Source organism: Callorhinus ursinus, unplaced genomic scaffold, assembly GCF_003265705.2.
Source record: "Callorhinus ursinus isolate GAN/ISIS: 27379988/994484 unplaced genomic scaffold, GSC_fseal_2.0 scaffold53, whole genome shotgun sequence".
Classification (NCBI taxonomy): Eukaryota; Metazoa; Chordata; class Mammalia; order Carnivora; family Otariidae; genus Callorhinus; species Callorhinus ursinus.
The window spans coordinates 5,355,000-5,379,677 of record NW_027397115.1 but is presented as its reverse complement, the minus strand read 5'-3'; the positions used below and the strand labels follow the sequence as shown (position 1 = coordinate 5,379,677).

At 42.7% G+C, this 24,678-nt stretch overlaps 1 protein-coding gene across 6 annotated transcripts in view; it reads right to left on the bottom strand.

Moving 5' to 3' along the window:
* The window catches only part of BCAS1 (brain enriched myelin associated protein 1), a 96,202-nt gene that overhangs the window by 25,112 nt on the left and 46,412 nt on the right, over nucleotides 1-24,678 (bottom strand). For 3 of the 6 annotated variants that reach the window (XM_073883919.1, XM_073883918.1, XM_073883921.1), the window contains 5 exons: nucleotides 14,880-15,038; nucleotides 13,846-13,890; nucleotides 11,386-11,520; nucleotides 7,121-7,297; nucleotides 1,097-1,132 (listed from right to left, as the gene is read on the bottom strand). In XM_073883919.1, the coding sequence (XP_073740020.1) occupies nucleotides 1,097-1,132; nucleotides 7,121-7,297; nucleotides 11,386-11,520; nucleotides 13,846-13,890; nucleotides 14,880-15,038 (552 nt within the window). The remainder of the gene's footprint in view (nucleotides 1-1,096; nucleotides 1,133-7,120; nucleotides 7,298-11,385; nucleotides 11,521-13,845; nucleotides 13,891-14,879; nucleotides 15,039-24,678) is intronic. The other 3 variants (XM_073883920.1, XM_073883922.1, XM_073883923.1) reach the window with 2 other exon arrangements.

The window sequence follows — 24,678 nt, the reverse complement described above, 5'->3', positions numbered from 1 at the left end:
AAGAAAGAAAGAAAGAAAGAAAGAAAGAAAGAAAGAAAGAAAGAAAGGAAGAAAGAAAGAAAGAGAGGAAGAAGAGAGGAAGAAAGGAGGGAGGGAGAGCAGGGATTGGGGAGGGAAAGAAAACATTTGTAACAACAAAAAAGCAGAGCTGAAAGATCTTTCTCCTAACAAGAATTATAACATAGCCATTCTAATTTTCAATCCACATAACAGGCAACATTTCTGGAATGTACTTGGATTCTCAACATCGGTTCAATGCCAGCAATTAAATAAAAATGAAAACACAAGCCTCATCCAAGGCTAGCAAACAAGAGACACCTAGAAAGAGCCAAACATATTTTGCTTTGACAAAGTGATCATGATCAGTTTCTCTCTTAAGGAGCTGTGAACTCACTTATCCTCACTTCCAAAATTTTCCAAAGACTGTACTTCTTTCAGAGAGGAAAGCTGCTGACTCATGAGGATGATTTATTAATCTCGCTGGAAGAGGTTTTGGAAAACTACATTTTTGAGGTGCCTCAATGGAGCCATCCCCTTCAGATGTGAACATACTGTCTTGAAAGTTTGGACAGCGAGGCTCAACCTACGTTTCTCAGGTGGAGATCCGAGAAGTCAGCTCTCCTGCCCAAGACCAACAGTCTCATCATCAAGTGCAGTAAGATGCTCTCATGCTTGATGCCACTACCTGTCCTGGGTACCGCCCACAGTTAGTAGAGAATCTGGGATGCCATGGAAATAGAGGTGAAAGAGCAATCAAGATGGAGGAGCCCAGCGTGCAGCATCATTGCCCCTTAAGGATGTGTGAGGATGTTCTTATGATTGGTAGACTCTTTCAGCCCCTAAATGATAACAAATTGTAAAGACACTTGCTCTGATATTGTGTTTAGTTTGCACTGATTCAATAGGCGGTACAAATATTCACCCAGTGTTATTCCCCATTGGTCCCTAATCACATAAAAGGGTGAAAGAGTCTACAGCAGATGGGAGACATTGGAGCATGCAAGAACATGGGACCCCAGAGCTGAAATGCCCAATGAATGGTCCAGCATGCAGAAGATGAGCATGGAATGATTCTGCCATTTAATGCACAACTTACATTCTCCTCTGCGGGGACTGAATCCTCTTTAACTGACTAAAGGGGAGATAAAAACAAAAGTAAGAGTCAGAATGTTACCCCAAAAAATGGAGAGTTAGTTGGGCTTGCAGCCCTTTGGTGCCATTCTTGGACATTGAATTGTTTACACATACCTGGTTCCAAAATGAACTTGAAGGAGGCTTACACAAGAGTAAACAGTACAGCAAGATAATGCAAATTGTTCTGTATTTTTAACATGCAGCGAAGGGAAAATAAACACCCAGATGCAGCCAGGACACGAATGGAGTGAGGAGAAGGGGTTGCTACAGAAAACACAAACCATAGCCTGGGCTATGGGTCAGCAACGCATTTGCCTTAACATTTTCTGGTTGCTTGCTGATGAAAAGAGGGTAAAGGATCGATCATACAGGGCACAGTTACTGTTAGGTAAAAATAAATGAGCTGCTCAGGAAAATTGCAGCAGAAAGTCCAGAGAAGTCTATCCCATGGTAATCATAGAGCAAACAGGCACTGAGGTCATGAGCGAGGTCTTCAGCCTAATTCTGACCATAGTGCAGTGGCTGGCATCAGGAGCTGCTTCCTACATCCCCCCTCCATATGGGTCAATGTCATCATGGCCAAGTTCAATCCGGTTAAAACCCTCCTCTGGAGGCCCAGAGGGCTGGGGTCCAACACACCCAACATCAAGCACTGTTCCTCCCTACAGTAATCCTGGCATTCACAGTCTTGCCTTAAATTAGGAGAGCAGTTGGCCCAATGCTATCAAAGGTCAATGCCACCACCATTACATCCATCTGCTAAGCTTCAACTGTGGAGCTCATCTTTGCCGTTGCTCTTAAATTTGGCGGGGGGTGGTGGTGTTTATAGACTGCTTCAAGACTCACTTGACAGATCTGGACTCTCTCCCCAGAAAAATAAACAGAAACAAAATATTTTGCAAATAATTTTAGGGTGTTCATAGACCATCTCTTTTCTTGGATTCCAGGCTAGGAGCTCTTCCCTATATTCGTTCTGTTCCAAGTCCTGTGTTTATTTTTACCTTTAAAACACGCAGTAGGAGGGGAGAAAGGAATCGACATTCACAAACACGTCTTCTGCATTTTGCAAACCAGTTGTATGCCTGTATAGCCATTGTATATGCAGGTGCTTTGTAGACACCCTTTCAATGAAAGTGGCCCCAAGCGGTAAGGGTGGTGATCCTCACTTACAGCGAGAAACGGAGATACAGGGAGGTAAAATCCCTTGTTCAAGTTGGTGCAGCTAGGAAGTGGTGGAGACGGCTTTAAGAGCCAAGTTTTTCCCCTGCCATGATGAGTTCAAGGGTCAGAAACACATCTTTTAGTAACTGTGTGAGCTTCTCTCTTCGCAACCAGATTTGTTTTCTCTCTAGATGAAATTTTCAGCTTGGACCATACATCAACAGTATTTCTATTGAACCCATTCTTTGAGCCAAGCCTGGATCTCACATGTCATGTGTACCTGCACCCAGCGTGGTGTCCATGCTCAACACAAAATGACAAATGAAGGCCTCGGGCAGCTTCTGCCTTTTCTCCTTATGTTTCCCACCTTGTAGAAAGCCCACGAGTGGAGGAAGCAGAGGTACCAGATTGCAGGCCGCTCTTCTCCACTCTTGGCGGGTCCCATGTGATAGATGAGCTCTCAGAAGGAGGGCAGAGGACTTCTTCCACATCAGAAATATGTTCAGAGATGAGAACAACACTTGCACAGCTCACTTCAAAGTAGACCAGCGAGGATTTTCAAGTGCAAATCCCACCTCTGCAGACCAAAAGGTGTTTATTGGGTTCTCAAGCTCTCCAGTCAGAAGAACCTAATCAGGTGTGGGGCTAATCAGGAAACACAGAGGGTGGGATTCCCATTCAAATCTCAAAACCAGAAACTTCTAATCTTCTTCGATGTGCTGGACATCTGGCTGTTTTATGCTGAGTCGACAAACTGTCCAGCCTCATTCACGATAACCACAAAAAACTCAGTTTGAAACTGCAGGATCCTGTTTGCTGAAAATAAGGACCGAAACACAGCCCCTGAAATGCATCAGTCTAAACTTGCCATAGCAAGGGTTCCTGTCCTTTGAAGAGCACATTCTAAAAAGAATGTTTCTTTAAAATACTGTCACATGGTAGCACTTAAGCCAACAGACATCCCACTGCTAGCAGGTCTTCTGGAAGCATCATTTTGATCATGTGACAGCTCTTCTGTGTTCACTGACTTCACAGTGGCCCTAATACTTTTCCTCAAGACTAGACATTTCAGCCCGCCTTTCAAGTGCTTCCAGAATTGTCCGGCCATATGCCAGACTTCCTTAACCAGGATTCCCAGGGATTCTGGGATCAAATACAGGAATCTGTACTTGAAGCAAGGAACTCAGATGATTCAGAGGACTTTTAAAGTTCTCTTAGTCTGTTTTGACCTACACCAACTGCTGCCTTTTTTAAACACCCAGAGCATTTATAACCTGCGGTCCACACATGAACACTGGATTCTAACATCCTTGTTCTGGAACGGGGCCAGTCACTTTGCATTCATTTTTCTCACTCCGTCCTCCCAATAATCAGGAAAGGTGGGTGTCACTGCCTGCTTCCACAGCTGCAGAAAGCAAGGCATGGAGGATTTAAGTGACCTGATCACATCCAAACAGCCAGTAGCTGTCAGAGCTGAGACTGGATGATGGGTCTCTTTGGCTTCAGAGCACCCGTTATTTTCCACATCATTTGTGACCTCCAAAGGAGAGCAGAAAAGGCACTATTTTGAAGATATTTCAAATGTATCATTTATGAATTGTGTGCACGCACACGCACGCATACACACTTGCACGTGCAGGCATGTTCCTCCAAACGGACTTCAGGTGTTTCGACAGTGCGATGAGTCTTAGACTCATTTTGTACCTCGGGTGATGCTGGAGCCACATGCCACACATGGATATTTAGATCAGACCCAGCAACTATTCGTTTCCGAAGAAACGATAAAACTGTTGAGCACTTACTATGTCTGAGGGTTTCTCTGTGTACAGTTAGTGGATTGGCATAACAACACGGTGGGAGAAACGTGTCCCTGTTTACATAAAAGAAAACAGAGGCTTGGAGTGGTCCAGCAGTTTGTCCAAGGCTATGCAGTCCAATCTTTCTGATTCTGTCTGTTATGCAAGATTTGCCGCGTACCAGAATTTTTCAAGAACATTTATTCCAACCCTTCTACAGATGAAGAAAGAAACTCAAACAGGGTGAGTAACTTTTGTGAGGTCACAGAGCAAACGGTACCCCAAAGAACCCAAAACAATAAGGGGCATATGTAGAGTCCAGGTAACTGGCTTTTAAACATTTTTTGGCAAATACACCATCATTGGAATTAATTTTCTCAAAGGTTATTTGTGTTATTTTTGTTTTATAATAAGAATGACTTCAACAATCAAGACTATAAATCAAAATAACTTATAATTTCATGTCCACAGCATGTGAGGGGGAAAATTTTATTTCTGATGTTCATATTGTAGACATAGACACTTCAAAGTCAGTTTGTTTAAAAGCTTCCCAGTTAAAAGCGGAGAAGAAAGAGTTTGGGTTAGTGAAAAGATCAAAATTTTCTAGGATTTCTCGTTGTTTTTTTACAATTTTTACAACAGTGATTTTATAACCAAAGCTTACCTAACTTAAAGAAAAGAAAACGAAGGTCTTCATTTTGTTTTTGACTAGAACATAAGTCCCCCCTTGAGAATGTAAGCTACAAAAAGGTAGCAAGCTGTTTGCTGTTATCTTTTCAATGCCTTAGCACAAAGCGTTTGACACAAAAAAAACTCAGCACAGAGGAGACTGAAAATATTCTTGCAGGAGTGCATCGTCCCTATTTTACTTCCATAAAGAGCTGTTCTGTCTGATGGGGTGGGAGAAGGAAAAGCAAGATTTACGGGTGATTTGGGTTTTCGCTTCTCTTCATTATTTTTACAGTCAACAAAGGAAATAAAGCCAGATAATGGTGAAAAAGAAAAAAAACAGCAAGACTGAACTCTATGAAATCTGACCATTAGGGGGAAGAATGTCAAGTGGTCCTGTCTTTTTTTCTCAATGGAAATAGCTTGAATTTCAAAGAGGAACCAATATATGCCTTAGAGACCCCAAAGACAAGGACAGATGAAGTATTTGAGGCTTAGTAGCTTAGAAGCTTCCCCAGACTGGAGGCTATGGAGAAATGAAGAGGTGGCCATAGTTAGCGTGTCCACAAGCCCGAGCACACAGGAGATAAATGACATAGGTTCGGAAGGACCATTCATTGGCCACTTTTGTGCGAGGCATGGTGTTCAGGGTTTTGCAGGGCGTGATTTCATTAAATCTTCATTTCTATGATGAGGTACTATTATTATTTGTATTTTTTAAAAAAATATTTTATTTATTTGAGAGAGAGAGAGCAGAAGCAGGGGGGAGGGACAGAGGGAGAAGCAGACTCCTCGCCAAGCAGGGAGCCCGATGTGGGACTCGATCCCAGGACCCTGGGACCATGACCCAAGCCATTGGCTCAGCACCACTCTTAGGCGGTGGCTTTTCCAACCTTCTCCTCCTTCCCTCCCTGTCTCCCTTCTGCCGTGTCAGACCCTTATTGTGGCCTGAAGGCTCTCTCTACCTCCTCCTGTGCCACCCCCCACCTTTATCCTTCACGGTGTTTTCCTCCAATAAATCTATTGCACATCAATTCCATCACAGTGTCCCTCCTTGGAGGATCCGAATTAATGATTATGTATTCAAGATCAGTACCATCCATTATGTGATCTTTCCTTTTAATTGGATTACTTTTTAAACTAAACATAGATAGTTTCACCTTAGGCAAAATATATATTAAATCTTGAGTTTGATGTGCTAGGTCAGTTTTTCTAATGCATTTTTAATATATATATAATTTTTAAAATAAGTGATGTTTGAATATGGGTTGCCTAAGTCATCTTCCTGGCCACCATTATGCACATGTGATTCACTTGGGAACTTTTCCCTACGTTATATTGCTGATAAAAGGTTTTTAAAAATAAGTAATTGGTGGTTGGGAAGGAAGGAGGATTAGAACAGAATGCCAAATGACATCACCCAAAGCTTTCATTAAGTACTGGAGTTTGTGTTCTGGGCAGAACCCAGAAGGAAGATTTCTGTACAATGGAAAGCCAACAGAAAAGAGTTCCAGAAATCCAGCTGGATTCTGGACCAAAGAATAAAACGAACACCGTAGGGTCATCTGTATTTATCACCTGCCTTGCACTGAATGCTAAGTGGCATGGCAGTTCTGATGAAATTACTAATTAGATTTTTTTTTCAGCTCTATGAATTATATTCCACTCTCTCACCCATGACGTCTTGCTCATCTTTTGGCCACATTTAAAAGAGGCAAGAGTTCTGAACACGTGTGGCAGCTGGGGTGTGCTCAGCAATGCTGATTAAGGACTAGCTCGCAGACTGACTCGGCCCCACCCACCGCACTCCCTGTGCGCCACCGTAGAAAAAAACAAGGCAATGTTTTGAATGCTCCTATCACAGAGCACAGCGTGTGCTCGCACTGGTGGTGAATGGTGGACACCTTGGTTTTCCAAAAGGAGAGTGAGCCGTAGTGGTTCCTAATGACTGATTATATCTTGCTGGGGAAAGAGAGAGGAAGCCCAGAGGTGGTTCAGCTCACTGGAAGAGACAGTACTCAGAGGAATCCAGGAGGAAGCCAGAGTACTAAGCCATTTTGGAAAGAAAATGAAATCACGAAATACCACAACTGTTTGTCATGAGCCGGAGAAACTCCAAGAATGAAAAAAATCAACTTGTTTATTTCCTTTTCTTTCCCATGAAACACATACTTCTAACACCATAGGCACTGCATTCTTCCCAGGAGTAAATTATAAGTCTTCAACTCAATGGATAGTTGAGTCATTTCGGGGAAGAAAAATAAACTGTACTTGGTGAGCACATGGATTAGCCCAATTGAAATAATTTCTCCAGTCACCCTAGCTCCAACTACTCTGCAAGTCTTGAAAACAGGACTTACCTTTTTCCAGAACAGTTTGCCCAGAGGCAGAGAGGTGGGTCCCCCCTTTTCCTTGGCAGCTTCCTTTGTAGTGTTGGTGGATGTAGGGTTCTTGGCCTCCCCTCTGCTCTCCTGGGATATAAAGTTCGCTTTGTCTGACTTGACGTCAGATGAAGTGGCTGGCGACTTTTCAGCACCCTTTAGAGTTTAAACAAAATTACAATGACCTCAGGATTTCAAAAGTGAAAGATCTCTTTTTTTAATAAGCATAGGCTGGGGTTACGTATGTTAACTTTCTTTTTTATAATTTTCTGTAGTTGCAAAGATTCTATGTGAATGTGGATTTGTGTTAAAATTTTGGAAAAGTCAAGATAGTTTCCTTTTGCAAAAGAATATATATTATGTTCATGTAAGTCATTAGGAATGAAGGTGCTGGTAAGAGGCACTTGCCTGTGAGAAACATTAGTTTGTGTTGAGGCCATTGGTCTTCAAACGGTTTTGATGATGTTCCCATCAGTAAAAACAGTTTGAGCATGCACCTCTGATACATGCAGGTTTGCTTATATTATACACGTGTACTATTTTACTAATCCAAATGTGAAATTAAAGGGGTTAAAATAAATATAAGGGACATCGTTTCCAACTTTTAACTTTGATTTAATAATCACAATCAAAGATACCAGTGCCAGGCACTGTTTTAAACAATTGGATGTTCTAACAAGAGTTCTATGAAGGAGGAAGTGATTATTATGTTGATTTTACAGAGAAGGAAATTTTGGTCCCAGGTGGTTAAAAAAACTTTCCCATGACTACACTAATAAAGGGGCAGAGTTGACATCAAAATCCGGGGAATCTGATACCCAAACCCAAGCTCTTACCCCCTCCTCTATACTACACCACCTCCGACAAACCAAGGTCTCCCCACTCCTTGTGCTATTGTATCCATCCAGGGAGAAAATATCTAAAAAAGCTTCACATTGGGAAGGTGATAATGACAAAATGCCTGAGAAACCCATCTACACTCATCAGTTTCATTGGGAAATGGGCAGTCCTCTTCTCTTTGTGCTGGGAAAATACCCAGAGACTCTTGAAAACCATTACAAGGAGATAACTCTATTATATATAGAATACTCTAACTGTAATATATTGGTGAATTGTTTGTTGACTATGCATCTCCCTGCCCAGACCATGAGCTTTGAGAGGAAGAGCCATTGCCTTGGATGCCATTACATCCGTAGCTCCCATCAGGCCCAGTGTCTGCCACGAAATAGGCATTAAATAAATAACTAAATAATTGTATAGAAAGGACCAGAGAGAAATGCCTACACAGGAACCTACTGTTATGTTTCTGCCCACCCTCCCCCTCCTAAGTGGGCTATAGAGCCACAGACCACCCACAGTCTTTTCTCCCTGCCCATCCATCTCTTTACTCCCCAAAGTGCCCCAGATGGTGTTCTGCCGGCATCAACTGAATATTAATACTCTTTGTCTGCATTATGGAAGAGATTACAACGACTCTGTATTTTTTGGAGTCAACCTCACAGGGTTCCCAGATTTAGCCAATATTCTCAATAATAAGAATATAAGATACCCTGTTAATTCGAATTTCAGATCAACGAAGAATAATTTCTCAGCCTAAGAATGTATATCCCCAGAACTGCCTGGGGCATATTTATATTTATACTAAACAATTATTTGCTGTTTATCTGAAATTTGAATTTAACTGAGTGTTTGTATTTTATCTGGCAACCCTACCCATGGAAATTCTAATATATTAGATTTGGAGTTTGCAGATCTAATGACTTTACCTTCTTCCCTAATAAGTGTTCATCTTGTTTCACATTTGGGCATGGGAGAGGGGAGGGGTTAGTTAGATGTAAACATTATATCAAGAAGTGGAAAACAATGAATATGAGGCAGAGCTGAGTAATCACATGAGCTGGCTACGAATATTTTAGCTGCCCTGCAGAGAGGGTGGACATCAGGAAAACGTGAGTGGGAAGACGAGCCTTTCTGGGCATGGTAAAAAAAAAAAAAAAAAAATCCGGGATCAACGCCTTGCCTGTGTGCATGTTGTCATGTTCAGTGTTTGAAGAACATGTGAAAGAGTTTGATTCTGAAGCATGGCATGTGATTAAGCCAAGAGAAAAAGATCCCAATTCAGCAAAGGAAAGCTGACACTCTATTTATAACAAGAAGCTTATTTCACTTATCAATTCCGGGACTCCCCACTTTTTTATACTAAGAAAAAAATTTTTTTAAGAAAATTCTTTTTATAGGAAGAAAAATTGAGATACAGAGACAATGAATTTAGGAGTTGATCCCCATTGGTCGCCACTGCATTTTTTTTCTTGAATTGCAAAACCAGAAGATGATGGTTTTTTTCCCCCCCCTGAATTTGCTTGGATTTCCTCTTTTCTGTCCAAGTTACAGCAAAATTGAGGATGAGCAGCACAGCCCCTCTACCCAGGCAACAGTCTGTTTGGTCCGTTTTAATGGCCCTGTTTTCCTATCTTTTTGGATGACAGAATCATAAAGTGAAGAAAAAGGAGGTAAAAGCCAAGAAGCTCTACCAAACTGCTGCATAAATGAGAACTGAGAACATCTGAGAATTATCTTCTTACTTTACATTAAAAGGCAAAACCTTAGAAGTCTGGAAAGGGGCACTTCTTCTTCCCAGTATTTTCTCCAAATCCTATCTTTGCCCAAAATGTAACTCAGTGGCAGGATGTGGAGGCCAGTGATCTGGGGAGACCTTGGGAATACGGAACGTGGGTGGCCCCCGTTTTGTGGAGGAAAGAGACTCTGGAGGCATGAAACTTAGCTGTGCATGAAATGAATGCCATCCGAAATGCAGCTATGAGGGGGAAAGTCGTACACTTCGTAAACTTTGAAGGCCCCTGACTCACAGAAGCTCCAAGTGGGAATTCAGCTGGATTTCTCTGCACAAGGTCTATGACACTCTTCACTAGCACTTACCAAACGGTCTCCCACATACAGTAACACCACTTTTTAATCTCCAGCCCCGGCCCCAACCAACTGCAATCTCTATCCCTCCCCCCCCACCCCCCGCTGTCTTTACAAAACAAAATAAGCCTGTATGGAAATTCAAGGGTGGCTTCCTAATACAGTTTGTTTATGCAAATAAAGGTTCATCCAGGAAATCTTTTATGGAGCTTTTTATTTGCATACACAATCCTGGGGCTCTAACATCCAGCTGGGGAGGTGGTGGTTGTTGTTTGTTCATAAGTCCATTCAACATAGTGGAGAGTGGTGGATATTTTAAACAAATGTCCAAGCATGCTGGCCCAATTCAGGGATCTTAACTGCTGGTTTCAGACAAACACTGGTGTCTTCTTAGACGTTCAAAGACAGAAATCTCCCCAACTGACTTCTATGTTGTCCTCACTTCCCAAGGACATGGAGATAGAAATTGCTCTGCCTTCATTCATTGTTTTCTTGTACGTGCATTTTTATTGGGGTTCAGTATGAGCTTAGTTAAGACTCAGAATGGATGGAACAGACCACAGAAAGATAAAATTATTTTCTTGAGGTTAGAGGAGTATTTCCCAAAGCGTAGAAAGCATACCATTGGTATCACAGATAATTTTAGGTCATGCAGAGATAAAATGCTAAAAAACATTAAAATGGAGAAAATACCTCCCCCCCCAACTCTCATCTAATCTTTTTAAGAACTTTCGGGGGGAAAGCTTATCTGATGCTGGTACACCTTTAACATTTTTTCTATTGCTGGCAAATTGCATTTTAATAAAGCTAGAAAGGCATTAGATCCGGAGCTTGACACAAACAAGGTAGCTAGAATGCAATTTTTTCTATTAGCCATATTCATGGTTACCTCTTTATGAAAAATGACTTGAGTTTTCCACGTATCATGTAATATAAAGTTTTCTTTAGAGATACCTTTAAATAGGAAATGAGTCCTTTTTAATATAAAAAGATCAACCAACTAATACTATATCTGACAAACATGATGAAGATGGTATGCATACTTTTGACATTTGGGAAACACTGAGTTAGAAGGATAATTTCAGAACCCTGGTCCACACTAGGAAGAAACTAGTCAGATGTTTATGTATAATTATGGAGAAGAGAGTCATTGAAATTTGATTCAGGTCATTTTTAATTCCCTGTCATGATTCCAACCACACAAGGCTGTCTTCCCTGAAGCAGAGCTGAGGGGACCCAGGACAGCCACATGTACGCGTGGTGAAGACCAGGGTTCTCTTTTTTTTCTTTCTTTCTTTCTAATTTAACAAGATACAGACCTTATGCCTAAAGAATTTTCTAAATGCGAATCCTAGCCTGGGGTTATGCAGGTGCTTTTTCTTGGTGCCTTTAGCTTGGTTCTCACAGGTCTTCTGTCCAGCTTGGCCATCACAGACACTTTCTGCTCTGGATGCCTTTTGGGCAATAGCAGTCATAGCTTAGAACTTTGTTTTTAAACAAAATCCTTTCCCCCCCGCCCTGTCGTTCTTAAGTGCATTGAAACACTTTGACATTAACTGCTGGTATATCACCCCCATCCCCCAACCACAACATTCACATCACGTGAATGTTTCTCTTTTTTAAACTCTCAGAGACAATTTGCGACATAGTAGATTCCCAGTCTATTTTGAGTACATGTCGATTTTCAATAGGGTGACCTATTTAAATGACCCAGATTAACCCAAATCCATTTGCTAAAGACAATGACAGGACATTGAAGCTCCGTCTATATGATATAAAATATTCAGATTAAAAAAAAGAAGATAACACAGCCCCTACTTGATCGTTTTAAAGATCTAAACACTCTTGTCTCATGGGAAAGGAAAAGATACATGAAAACAATTTATTTTTGCATCCTGGAGTCAAGACAAGCACTGCCTGGAGGGCTTTCTTTCTCCAACCCATTTTTTATTCAGTATTAGAAACTTCAGGGAAGCAGTATCTGCAAAAATTTCAGCTGACTTCTAGGTGGGCAGATCTCCCAGGCAAGAGAAGTGTCTACTGTGCGCCCGTCCACTGAGCCAAAGTTGGGGGAGATTGGAACTGCAACAGCCCAGCAACAACCATTCAGAATTGTCAACTCAAGTTACAAATGGCGGGGGATTTTGCGTGGAGTGTGGAGTGTGCTCAAAACTGTCCAGGCCAAATGGGAAGATGGACAAACCGTGTAAATGTTTCAAAAGCAAGAATCCAAGAACTTTGGTTGAAAGGATGTTAAAAACACAGGTTTGTGGAAGGAGGTCCGTTTGTGTCGTAGGTGACCTACATTCACAAAACCCTTTTCTGAGGCTCAGCTCCACTAGCAGTGACCCTGACCTCTCTGGGCAGGGTGGGGAGATTTTATCAGCTAGGTACGTGCAGCTGGCGCCTCGGTGCATGAGCAGCTGAAGAGAATGAGCGCATCAGGTCACTTGGGAAGCCACACAACACACCCACATACCCCACTGCTTATAGCCTATTGTGCTGTGTGACTTCAAACAATGCAAGAAACAGAATCAAAAGAGAAACATTTGGACCCAACTATTCATTGAACTTGACCTTAGCTGCCTTATAGCAGATGACTAATTTTATAGGAAAATGCATGTAGATACCTCAGATAAATATTTGTTTCTAATGGAAGAAGGACATTCTAGAAGAAGCAATCGATAACTACAAATGTCATCATGGCCTTCAATACATCTTGCAGTGATTATGGAAATAGCGATCAAGAGTTCCACGGTTTACCAGGCACTGTCACACCTTCCTTCAAGGCCGGGGTGGTGGGACAGAATTTTTATTGTCCCGACTTTACAGATGTTGAGATTTGGATTCAGACAGGTTTGGATCATGTCACATAGCTACCACAAAGCAGGCCTGGAGCTCAAACTCAGGTCTTGAGACAAATTCTAGGATTCTTTTCCCAACCTGGCCCCTTCGAATATTGGTAACAGATGTACTGGGCTGGCCAAGCCATTTATTGGGTCCCAGTGTCTTTCAAAGCACTCTCAGTTATCAAAAGAAGGACGCAAGACACTTATCTGTCACCAAGTTCAACTTTCCTCACGATTCCTGTGAAAGTTAAACCATGTGTTCCATTAAGGATAATCAGTTCTGTCAAGTGTAAAGGAAAACATCTCTAGAAAGTAGTTGTTCCAAATAAAATTTATTCTGAGGGGAATTGGTTGGATCTCTAGGATGACAGTGAAAAAATTTAGGCTCTCTAGGGCATCCTAACTCTAAACATTCCTTCCCTTGGCAAGCGTCCAATGGTGACTATTTCATTTCACCAAACAATTGCCTTTGTGGTGGAGAATTATTTTTTCCAAATTATATGAAAAACACGGAACGTATTTTTTAAAAACCAAAAATAGAGCAGTTTACTTCTCCTTTAAATTGTGTCTCACCTCTTTCTCATTTCTAGTGGCTAATTTGTACTATATTCCTATATTCCCTGGGTCTCTTCACACACAATTAAAAAGACTAACGTGATATAGGGTTGTAGTATTCTGTTCTTATTTTATATAAGAAATTGGTGATTGTGAAATTGTTCATCCAGAGTTAGTAAATATTTCAAGCTTTCTACTAAAATTTTCATCAAAATACCACTGACACAAACAAAACACGTTAAAGACAATTTAACAGCACTATTAAATTGCTACATATACACACACATACACAATTCAAGAAACAAAGCAGCAGACACAAATCCAAATCCAATCCCATACACAAACCCAAACATGAACGTACTTCAAACTACCTACCGTGTCTTCCAGATCTTTTTTCGTTTCAGCTTTGCTAGGTGAAACCTTAAAAGTTTAAGAAAACCAAATATTAAAAATCACAGCTAGCTCTTTAGGGTGATTTGATTTCATAGAGATATCTTTTTTGGGGGGGTGGTGCAGTTCACTCTGCAGGTAAAGAATGTAATGAGAAGTCCTTTTCAGTACAAAGGCGTTCTACCAAGTTCAGTAGAAAGCCACGGTCTTCTGGATAATTTCTAGGTATAAAAGAGTTTAAAATACTAATGTTTTATAATGAAATACATCAGACTTAATACATTCACTAAGAGCCTGACCACCCTCAAAATTGTCTCTTGGAAGGACACAGACTTTCCATCACTCCTACCACTAATCCAAACAAACACCCCTTTGGTGTTTGTGGCACATTCTGTTGACTTGTTTTTACCTTTTGAGGCTAGTCTTGGGCTTTGGAAAGAACCCAAACACACTTGGAGCTGTCTGTCTGATTATGCATTCATTGATTCATTGATTGATTCATTCATTTAGCCCTCTCACAGGTCTGGCATGGGCCAGGCTGTGACTGCCTTGAGGAGTCAGAGACAAGCAAGCATTATAGGACTTGGTCCCTGCCTCTATGCCATCAACATAGTAGATTTTGATGTAACAAGATAGGAAGAAATTTCTTCAGTTTTATTTGCCATCTGAAGGCAAAACTGCTTTGATAGGCCAACAACTCAAGGAGCTTTTTTCCAATTATGTTTATGATCAATGACCATTAGACATGGGACTTCAGGAGAGTGGCATCTCAACACAGCTCATGTCTCACAGTCGGGGCACCTGATGTTCATACCATGGCTCCCAGCTCTGGGGGCTCCCTCACTGAACGCTCGATGTGACACAATTCCCTTGCAAAGCACATCTCTTCCCTTTCTCCAGTGTTCCAGCTGCACCATCATGATCCCCCAGCCAGCACAATAACAAATATATATTATTCGCAGAATTGACACAACTTTTGAGCAATAGGAAAGAGGAAAGAAGGGGCAACAACCACTCACCAGAGTTTTAAAGAAGCTCATGATGGAATTATTATTCTCGGTTGTATTTGTGGTCTGGGGGTCCTCCTTTGCAGTTTCCAGCTCTTCCGGGTCCTCGGGGACAGAGCAACTCACAGTGGGGATCTTGTGTCCTTCTCTCCCCTTGCTGTCCACTATGTCCTAGGTGTAAAACAGAGTTTTCACTGTCGCCACTGGTCGAATGTGGACTCTCACAGTAATAACTTTTGCTTCGCACCCCTTTCTCCCTGACCCTCTAATTCCAGCCATTCTTCCTCTGCCCACGGGTGTGCAGAACAATCAGGAGCTTATGAGAGTCACTCTTCCTTCCCCACCTCTGCTTTCTAACATATTCAGCATTTGCAGTCAGTTGGAGGGACATTGTTTGGAGCCAGAGGGTAACAAACATAGCAGTGCACATTGCCTCCCAAACAAAACCCCTTTTCTCCCAATTCTACAAGGAGGTTGTGTTTGATGCCAATATTTCCCAACTTTATGGTCACCTAGTCTAATGATCTGCACATTATCCCCAGAGATGCCTCCATTTGACTTCCCACAATCCCCACAGTGAGAACCATATCAACTTTTTTTTTAAAGATTTTATTTATTTATCTGACAGAGAGAGAGTTAGCAAGAGCAGGAGCACAAGCAGGGGGAGCAGGAGAGGGAGAAGCAGGCGTCCCGCTGAGCAGGGAGCCCGATGCGGGGCTCGATCCCAGGACCCCAGGATCATGACCTGAGCCGAAGGCAGACGCCTAACGACTGAGCCACCCAGGCATGCCCCTCCTATCAACTTTTTTAAAAGCACTCTTTTTGAAGAGTTATTTACCCATTTTAAAGAGAGAGAGAGCACAAGCAGGGGGGGAGGAGCAGAAGGAGAGGGAGAGAGAGAATCCTCAAGCAGACTGCGCGCTGAGCGTGGAGCCCGATGTGGGGCTTGATCTCAACACCCCGAGATCGTGACCTGAGCTGAAATCAAGAGTCAGATGCTCAACTGACTGAGCCACTCCAGGTGTCCTAGAAGTATGATGTTTTAAAATAATAACTCCGTTTCGGGGATCTGGGAGCTTATTGGTGCAAGGGATGTGATACAGGGACTGATGTTCTCCTCTAACTCACGCAGGAGGGTAGGAAGCATTCCAAACCCGTACTCCTTTCCCCATGTCTGTGCCCGTGACCCTGAGCTAAGCCAGGTTACTTCAAACCCATCCATTCTTCACTGACGTCTTTCTGGGTCTTGCCATCCACAGCGTCTATGTATTCCTTTCTCTGAGTTTCTATACCTCTGTTCTCCTGGGCACGCACTTGGCACATAGGTTATGTACACAAGACTAGCCTAACACCAGAGGCCAGGCCAGAATAGTCTGCATTAAAAATGGGGCTTTTGTGGAAGGGCTATAAAAATACAAAAACACATTTTGATGAATATTTGAAACGGTAATAATGATACATGTATCCCGCAGGGTTCCCTCAGCCCCAGCACTCTTTCCAAATGGAGAGGCGCTTCTTGCAAAATGCCTCATAAAAAGATCTGGAATTCCGTAAAATTAAAAGCAGCTAAAAGCCATGGCCTTAACAAACTTGTTAGGTTTTCTAGCTAATTCCAGGCGAAACCTGTTTTGTGTTGGAAGAGAGGCTCTTTTAAAAAAAAAACAGGTTCTCAGGGCGCCTGGATGGCTCAGTCGGTGAAGCATCTGCCCTCAGCTCAGGTGATGATCTCAGGGTCCTGGGTTCGAGCCCCGCATTGGGCTCCCTGCTCAGCAGGGCGTCTGCTTCTCCCTCTCCCTCTGCCCCTCCCTCCCGCTCATGCACACACACACACACACACACATTCTCTCTCTCTCTGTCAAAAATAAATAAAATCTTAAAAAAAATAAAAACAGATTCTAATATGCGTTGAACTTTTTTTAAAATTCAAGATACAATTCAGATCCACGTTGTTAAGGCAGAAGGACGGCTGAAAATTCTGTTTATAGCAACTGAGTGCTGGTGTACCCACAGGTGCGTGTATATACACACAAATTTATTGTTCCAATGTGCTTTAGAAAAATATTCCCAACATCAAACCTATGGTACAATGGATATTTTTGCTTAGGTGAAGCTGAGTACAAAGAACATTTGAAATAAAATTTGAAATAAAAAAATACTACATAAATAATCAAACCAGTGTTTTGGAAAATGAGCCATTATGAAAGTGGTATAAGGAATAAGTCTGAGAAATGCCCCACTGGGTCTGACTTATGGTGTGGCCTAGGACAAGTCATTTCCATTCACTCATTTCCTCATCTGTGCTCGGTAGCTAAGGGGGAACCTTGAACTAGGGCCCAAACTGCAGAGAGACCACAGGGTATCAGCCCGGGCTCTGGGGCCAGTAGCCCAGACTTTACTCCCTGCTCCACCAGCCATACCTGTGCAGTCCTGGGCATGTTCCCTAACATCCGTGCGTCCATGCACCGGTGGGCTCATCTACAGAAGGAGCATAATGAGTAGCACCTGCCCCTTAGAGTCGTGGGGGGAGTAAATGGGAGAGTCCACTTACAGGACGCAGGACAAGGCATAGCACCTGGTAAGCATTCAGTGAATGACAGCCATTCCACAAGGCCTTCCTATTGCTGCCGGTCTATAGTGGACAAAGGCTGGGAGAGAGGACCATCCTCTGAGTAAAAGACAAGTGAGCCCCTCTGGCCCACAGACATTTAGTTGGACTGCATATTAGAACCACCTGGGCAGTGTTTAAGCCAATGCCCCTGCCCAGACCCCACTCAGACCAATGAAACGAGAATTTCTGGAGGTCTGCAGAATCCCGGGGGGATTCCAATGTGCCCCGGGGCTGAGTACAACTGGAGTTAAGGGAAGGGAAGGCCCGAGGATGAAGCCGTGTTTGCCCTTGGCCATGGAGCCTGTCACAGGGAGATGGGTGGAGGTAGGGGAGGGATTTTAGCCGGAGATAAGAGCATGAAAAATGTAGAGAAGATGAGGATCTTCTAGGGCTGGGGAAGGTTTGCGGTGAGGTTATTCAGTTCCACTAAGGTGGAGGGGGTATGACAGTTAGGGTGGTTAGGGAAATGCCACCCTGAGCCGGACTGAGGACGTGCTGAGTGCCAACTTAAGGAGTCGGTGCTGTGGAAGTTTTCTGGGCTGGAGCAGCCTTGCTGTCCCTCACCACGAGGGTGGGGTACAGGAGAACGAGCCCCCAAAGCAGCAGAAAGTAGAGAGTTCCCTCAGGGAAATTTAAGGCAGAGAAGGCCCCATCTCTGCCCCAGAGAGAGTCGTCTGTGGTTGCCTACAACACAAAGAAATGCAGTGAGTCAAGAGAGGACAATAGCACCAAAAGGCAAAAAGACTAGAGCTCTTTTCTCTCGATCCCTCCTCCCTGAATGCACACGCCTGATGGCAGAGGAGAAGAAGTAAAAGAGTAAATCCTACCCCCTCCAGATGGTAAGTCCAAGGTCCTGTCAGAGCTTGATTCCAGAAAAAACTGGGATGAATGTAAAAATGGATACGAGATGGAAGTTTTTATTTTTTTAAAAGATTTTATTTACTTGTCAGAGAAAGAGAGAGAGAGAGAGAGAGCCAGAGCACAAGCAAGGGGAGAGGCAGGCAGAGGGAGAGGGAGAAGCAGACTCCCCGCTGAACAGGGAGCCCGATGCGGGGCTCGATCCCAGGACCCTGGGACCATGACCTGAGCTGAAGGCAGCTGCTTAACCCACTGAGCCACCCAGGTGTCCCGAGATGGAAGTTTTTAAACTGGACTGGACTTTTGAATCCCTGCAAGGTTTGGGATCTGCCTGTGATAGCATAAGAATTAGGAAAGAAGCTGTTTATCAAGCGTCTACCAGGCGTGTCACATGGCCACCGTCAGTGCGCATATAGAGGTGAATGAGGCGCACGCAGCCCTGTCCTCAGTCAGCTGACATTCGAGCAGGGGAGCAAGGAAAAACCAAGCAAAGATACCGATGAACCAATAACTGCAACTTATGCCTCAAGCTGTGACGATTGCAAGAGAAAAAATGAAGATGAGGGCACAGAGGGTGAATTAGACAATGGGTGAAGTCCTCCAAAACGGATGTGTGGGGGCAGGGGAGCCATCTATTCTGGAAGGCCCCTGGTGTCCAGGCTGGGTCAGCTGCTCTGAGTCCCTCTGGCCCCACAGCCCATGGGCTCCCAGCGCTCCTCAGAGTGAGCGGAAGGGCCGGATTCTAGGCCACCACCAGCTCCCGGATGGGTGTTTCCGGCAGGCAGCAACAGGCAATGGTTCTTCTCTGAGAGCCCAGGCTAGACACACAGGGAACATTTACTGAACTTCCGGGAAATAAAATGGAACACGGTGGAGTGAGCGGAAGGGGGGATGAATTGGTAGACGGTCAGGTGGTCCCCGTGGGTCTAGGTGGCCGGCAGGGAAAACTTGACACAATGGCTCTCCTCTGAAGAAGGCGGGTAACCGTCAGTACCTCTTTACCCAACATAAAGCACTCTGGACGGAGGACACACGGTTGGAGAACTCTCTCCTCTGCCCTGTGGCATTTTCTCTTGACGTCTCTGAAGACGCTCACCTCTGCCTCCCTAATTTCTCAGGTGCAGCAGGGTCTCGAGTCTTGGACAGCAACTGAGGGTAAGCGCCTCCTGTTCAATGCAAGGAGGTGGTGGGTCTGCCTGGGGATCCCCCCAGTGAGAGCTTTATGGCCTTTCACATTGAAATCCTCAGCTTGAACTTGAGCCCTTTCCTTGAAATGTTTTTTTTTTTTCTTCTTAGACTGGCTTTTAGAGAGAACATGACTTCTGCTTCCAGAAAGATGGAGAATATGAACGTTTCCTTATCCTCCCAGTAAGCACAGCGGGAAGTCCCTGGTTTCTCTCTGCCAGACGGAGAGGAGAAGACAGACCAGCCAGGGAATGGAGGAACCACAGAGTGTGGAGTGCCCTGGGGTTTCTTTTTGCCTCATAGATCCTAGACTTGGAAATGGGGGAGGCAGCAACCTGCAAATACCAAAAAAATGACCAAAAAAAATGCTGGTAAGGAGGCAGAAAAACTAGATCGCTCACACACTGCTTGCTGGTGGGCAGGTGCAACGGCACAGCCTGTGTAGGAAAGAGTTTGCCAGTTTCTTGACAAACTAAATACACAACCACAATACAACCCAGCAATTGCGTTCCTCGGCTTTTTCTCCACCGGTGAAATGAAGACATATATTCACACAAAAACCTACACGTGGAAGTTTATAGCAACTTCGTTTGTAATAGTCCCAAAGCGGAAGCAACCGAATGTGTTTCAACGGATGAATGGCTAAACAAAATGTGGTCTCTCCGTGGCACGGAATAGTATTCAGCAATAAAAAAGGAAGGAAAGGAGCAATATGTATTGATAGACTCAATGACTTTGATGAGCCTCCAGAAAATTCTGCTGGAGGACAGAAGCCTGTCCAAAGAGTGTACATTCTGTATGACTCCATTTATATACCATTGTTGAAAGGACCGAGCTATTGAAATGGAGCACAGATGGGTGGTTGTCAAGTTGGGAGAGAGGGTGGATGTGAGAGGGAAGTGGATGTGTCTAGAAGAGGGCAGCATCAGGTGGAAATGTTCTCCACGGGACTGTATCAATATCAGTATCCTGGTGGTGATATTGTATCATAGTTTTGCAAGATGTTACCACTGAGGGACCCGGGATAAAGGGATTTCTTTGTATTATCTCTTACAATCGCATGGGAATCTACAATAATTTCAAGATTAATAATTAAAAAAAGGCTCGTTCTGGAAGAGTAAGAATGAAGAATCAATAAAATGTCTAACAATTCTGGAATAGGTCAATAAATTGGCATGTGGTATTGACATGTGAGATTAACCTCTAGGCTACACTAACCTACATTTCTACGTGTAGGAATGAACACATTCCATGTGATGGAATATTTTGCAGCCATGAATTCTTTGAGGAAAAGTATAATGAGGAGAAAAAAAGTCAATGATAATAATAATCATGACCAACCTTTATGTGTCAGGCCCTGCTAAACTAGTTAAAAAGGCCTCATGTAAGTGTTACAAGGATTTCATGAGGTATGTACTATATGCAGTTTTTTTTTATTGATGAATAAATTGATGCATGGAAAGGATAAATAACTTGCATATGGTCATAGAGTAGAACTGAATTTGACTCCAGGCCCAAATTATTTTGGAGGCAAAAAGTATGTATGCTCCATGCTGCCTTACCTCCACCAACTCCCTTCCTTCAGATGTTTACTCAAAACCAAGAGTTTTCCTATTTTAATTTCCTTTGCTTCTATTCCTCTCCCCTGCTATACAACACATTTTTTTCCCAGAGACATAGGTGAATTTAGTGTATGATAAAGATGTCACCTCAAATCTATCCAAAGTGAAGGGCTGTTTAATCAAAGATACAGGGACAACAAGGTGGTCATCTGAAAACAAATTACCTGGTGTCCTAAGTCAACCCTATATAAGGACAGAATCCACATGGATAAAGATGCTAGAAGAAAACATGGGAAAAATATTTATATTTTATAATTTTGGATTGAGAAGTCTTCTGTAACTGTGACTCAAAATCCAGACGCCATAAAAGGAAAGATTGAGAGAAAAAAATAAACATCCAAATGTTTGGAAACATTCCGTTGGGAGGCTGGTTTAAGAAGCAGGCACTCTTGTTCACTGCTGATTGGAATGTAAATTAGTTTAGTCCCAGTTGAGGGCAATTTGGCATTACCTACTAAAATTTTTAAGAAGAACAGACTTTTATCTAGCAATTCCCCTTCTAAGAATTGGCTCTAAACTTTTAAGTCACACACGTGTGAAAAACCAAATGCATGATGTTATTTACTGCAATGAGGCACTAGCAAATGGGAAACCAGCCCAATGTCATTGTTAGGGTCCCGGTGAACTAGATCATGGCACATCCACACAGTGGAATACTACACAAGGGTTAGAAACAAGGAAGCTATACCGATATTGAAACAGTGTTGCCTGAAAAAAAAAGCATGGAATAGACAGAGTGTATATTGTATTACCTTCTGTGTAAAAAAAAAAAAAAGGAATAAAAATTTATGCTTGCATTTGCTTATGTATTTCCAAAGAAACCCTGGAAGGATACACTTGAAAATGCAAACAGTAATTATCTATTGGGGGTGGCATTAGTAGACAGATAGACCATTTTTAGAATTTCCTAATTTGAGCCAGGTATTACGTACAAAAATCAAAATTAAAACAAAATGTGGGCAACTCATTCCAAATTTAAAAAAAACACCCAGAGGGCGAAACTAAACACAGTTGGAAAGATGATGCCTTACATATTGAGTTATTTGTAGAACGATCTTTGTTCCTAACTACAAATATGTCTTTGCTATTCTCATCAGGCCTCCAGATCATTCTCAGCAAACAGAAACTTTAGACTGAAGCAAAAAACGCTCCCCAGGACATATCTGGAAACTTCTTTGATACAAACAGGTGTTCGTGGTGTCAGCTTGTTTTTCATCTGAGTGGGAAAAAGCCTATTCTCCCCCCTTGCTGTTGGCTTCAAAGGGCAAACAGACAGGGACTCTAGTTAAGTGATCACAATTTGTCACGTTGAAAAATAATGCTGCCTTATCATAATTTGATTGTCTATAATAAAATCCATATGGAACTTCTGGCACCTTCCTTTAACTGTGAATTGTCAACTGGATTTCGGCCTCTTTAAGCAGGGTCTACACTGTCAAAGTGAAAACATAAACCATGAAAGCCTTGTCTGGAGCTATTAGTGATAAATGTCTCCCCCATCTAGGTTTCTTCACTGATGGCATGCCCCTGGTTTCAGTTTGAATCGTTGTACTGAGAATCAGCGCCTAACGTACAGTTTAACACAAGAAAATTTGTCCGAAGAACACTGAATGGTACAGAAACCCATTACTCCATTCCTTTCCATCTGTGAGAAATTTGAGCCACATGCTGCCTGGGATAAAAGGGAAAGCTCTGTTTCCTCTCCCACTTGGATGCCCCAACAGCAGAAAGGACATGGTGTGCTAGGCAACAATGGTCTCCAGACTGTCACCTGCACAGAGCCATTGTCGGACTGAGGGAGAAAAATGGAATTTGGTTAATTCTTGAAGACAGAATTTATCTTCCAATTTGCCCAGAAGGGAAAGCAAATTAATAAACAAGCAGGAAGGAACTCCAAAACCAAAGTCTACTAAAAATGTTCTGGGGGAACTTCAAAATTTCATATATATATATATTTTTCTACATTACGTATAATATATTTACTTTGTTTTCCCACGAAGCTCAAAACCACCTAAGAAGAGTTTATCACTGTGACTAATTTTTATCTTCCCCACTCTTCCCGCCCAAATTCACATCAGCTGATAAAAAGGCATTCATTCACATCATTAAGCCCATGGCAAAAATAGGGAAAGAACACAGCGCCTAAGAAATGCCAATTATGAAAGGCTTCAAAGACCGCCCATCCACAACCAAATTCCTCTTTCTCATCTCCTACTGGAGATTACTACAGACCAGTTACAAGTGTATTTAAAAAGCCAGTGTTATCTGAGCAGGGACTTGCCATCCTAGCTCTGAATTGCATAGTCCCGGAATTACAGTCAAGAAGAAAGTAACTTCTTGCGGAAACTTACTAGCAGCCTTACTGCAGCAACTGGGGATGCCTCAAGCCCTACAGCGCACTCTGCTGGAAGGATCCGGACATAACCTAGATTGTAGTATGTTCTTCAACTTAGCCAGGCAGTGCCCTGTGCTTGCTCCTTTTATAAAAAAGGAGAAAATATGGATGAGCAAAGAGGAAAAATATAACCTGCACCCATTATTCCATTACTGAAAATGACTGCTATCAACAACGTGTAATTTTTCATTCCATACCCCTCTCTGGGTTCCAAAATGATGCATAGGTGTTGGCAAGTGGGCAGATAGGATTTTTACCCTAAAAGGATCCTTCCTGTTTTGAACCCTGCCCTCCTCATTTATCATTGTCTTCACAGGTCACTCATTCCATTTCTGTGTCATGCTGGCTTATGATGTCTGGTGTAAGGGTGTCCCATAAAATCAACAGAACAGCTCCCTTATTGGACCGTTTTAATTGTCCCAACTTTCCTCTTATAGACATTGCTGGAATTAAAAAAAAAAAGCGCCTTGTGGATAAAATTTTGTCCATTTTCTCAATAAATTCCTAGGTGTCAAATTGCTCGTTCAAAAAGCACGCTGTTTGAGACTGCCAACATGCCAGGGTTGAAACAAGCTTCCTAATTAAAAAATTATCAAAGACTTCAGAGGGCAATACAAATAACCTAAAAATATTGAAACGTGAAAGCTACCTTTTCTTTGTCTTCTGGCATGTCTCCTAAGAGGGGGACTCTAAGCTGCATGAGGTCAAAAAACCTAACAGGTCTAAAAACGTTCTACTTGCCCATTTTCCCTCCTCTTTGGAAGAGAGGCAATATTGTTCATTTCATCTGCTTGTTCTAATTGAAACAGGCTCGGCTGGACCGGCTATCCAGCATGATGCTCTTTATGGTAAATCGTAAGATCACTATTGCAGACCTAACCTCAGGGTATTAAGAACTCATCTCGTAGCTCGACAGCAAAAACCTAACACAGCACTTATACGTGATAGAGCCTCATTAATCCATGGTGTTGACTGATGCAGAGATATTGTATTTATAAGATTAAATAAAGCAGTTGTTCATTGTGGTCAGAGTTGGAGGGGGAAAAGAAATCTATCAAAGAAAGCAATTCACACTTGCTTCCTATGAATAAGGTTTTCCATTTTCTCTCTCAGAACTCCTCCACTTGAGGGGTAAGTGAATTT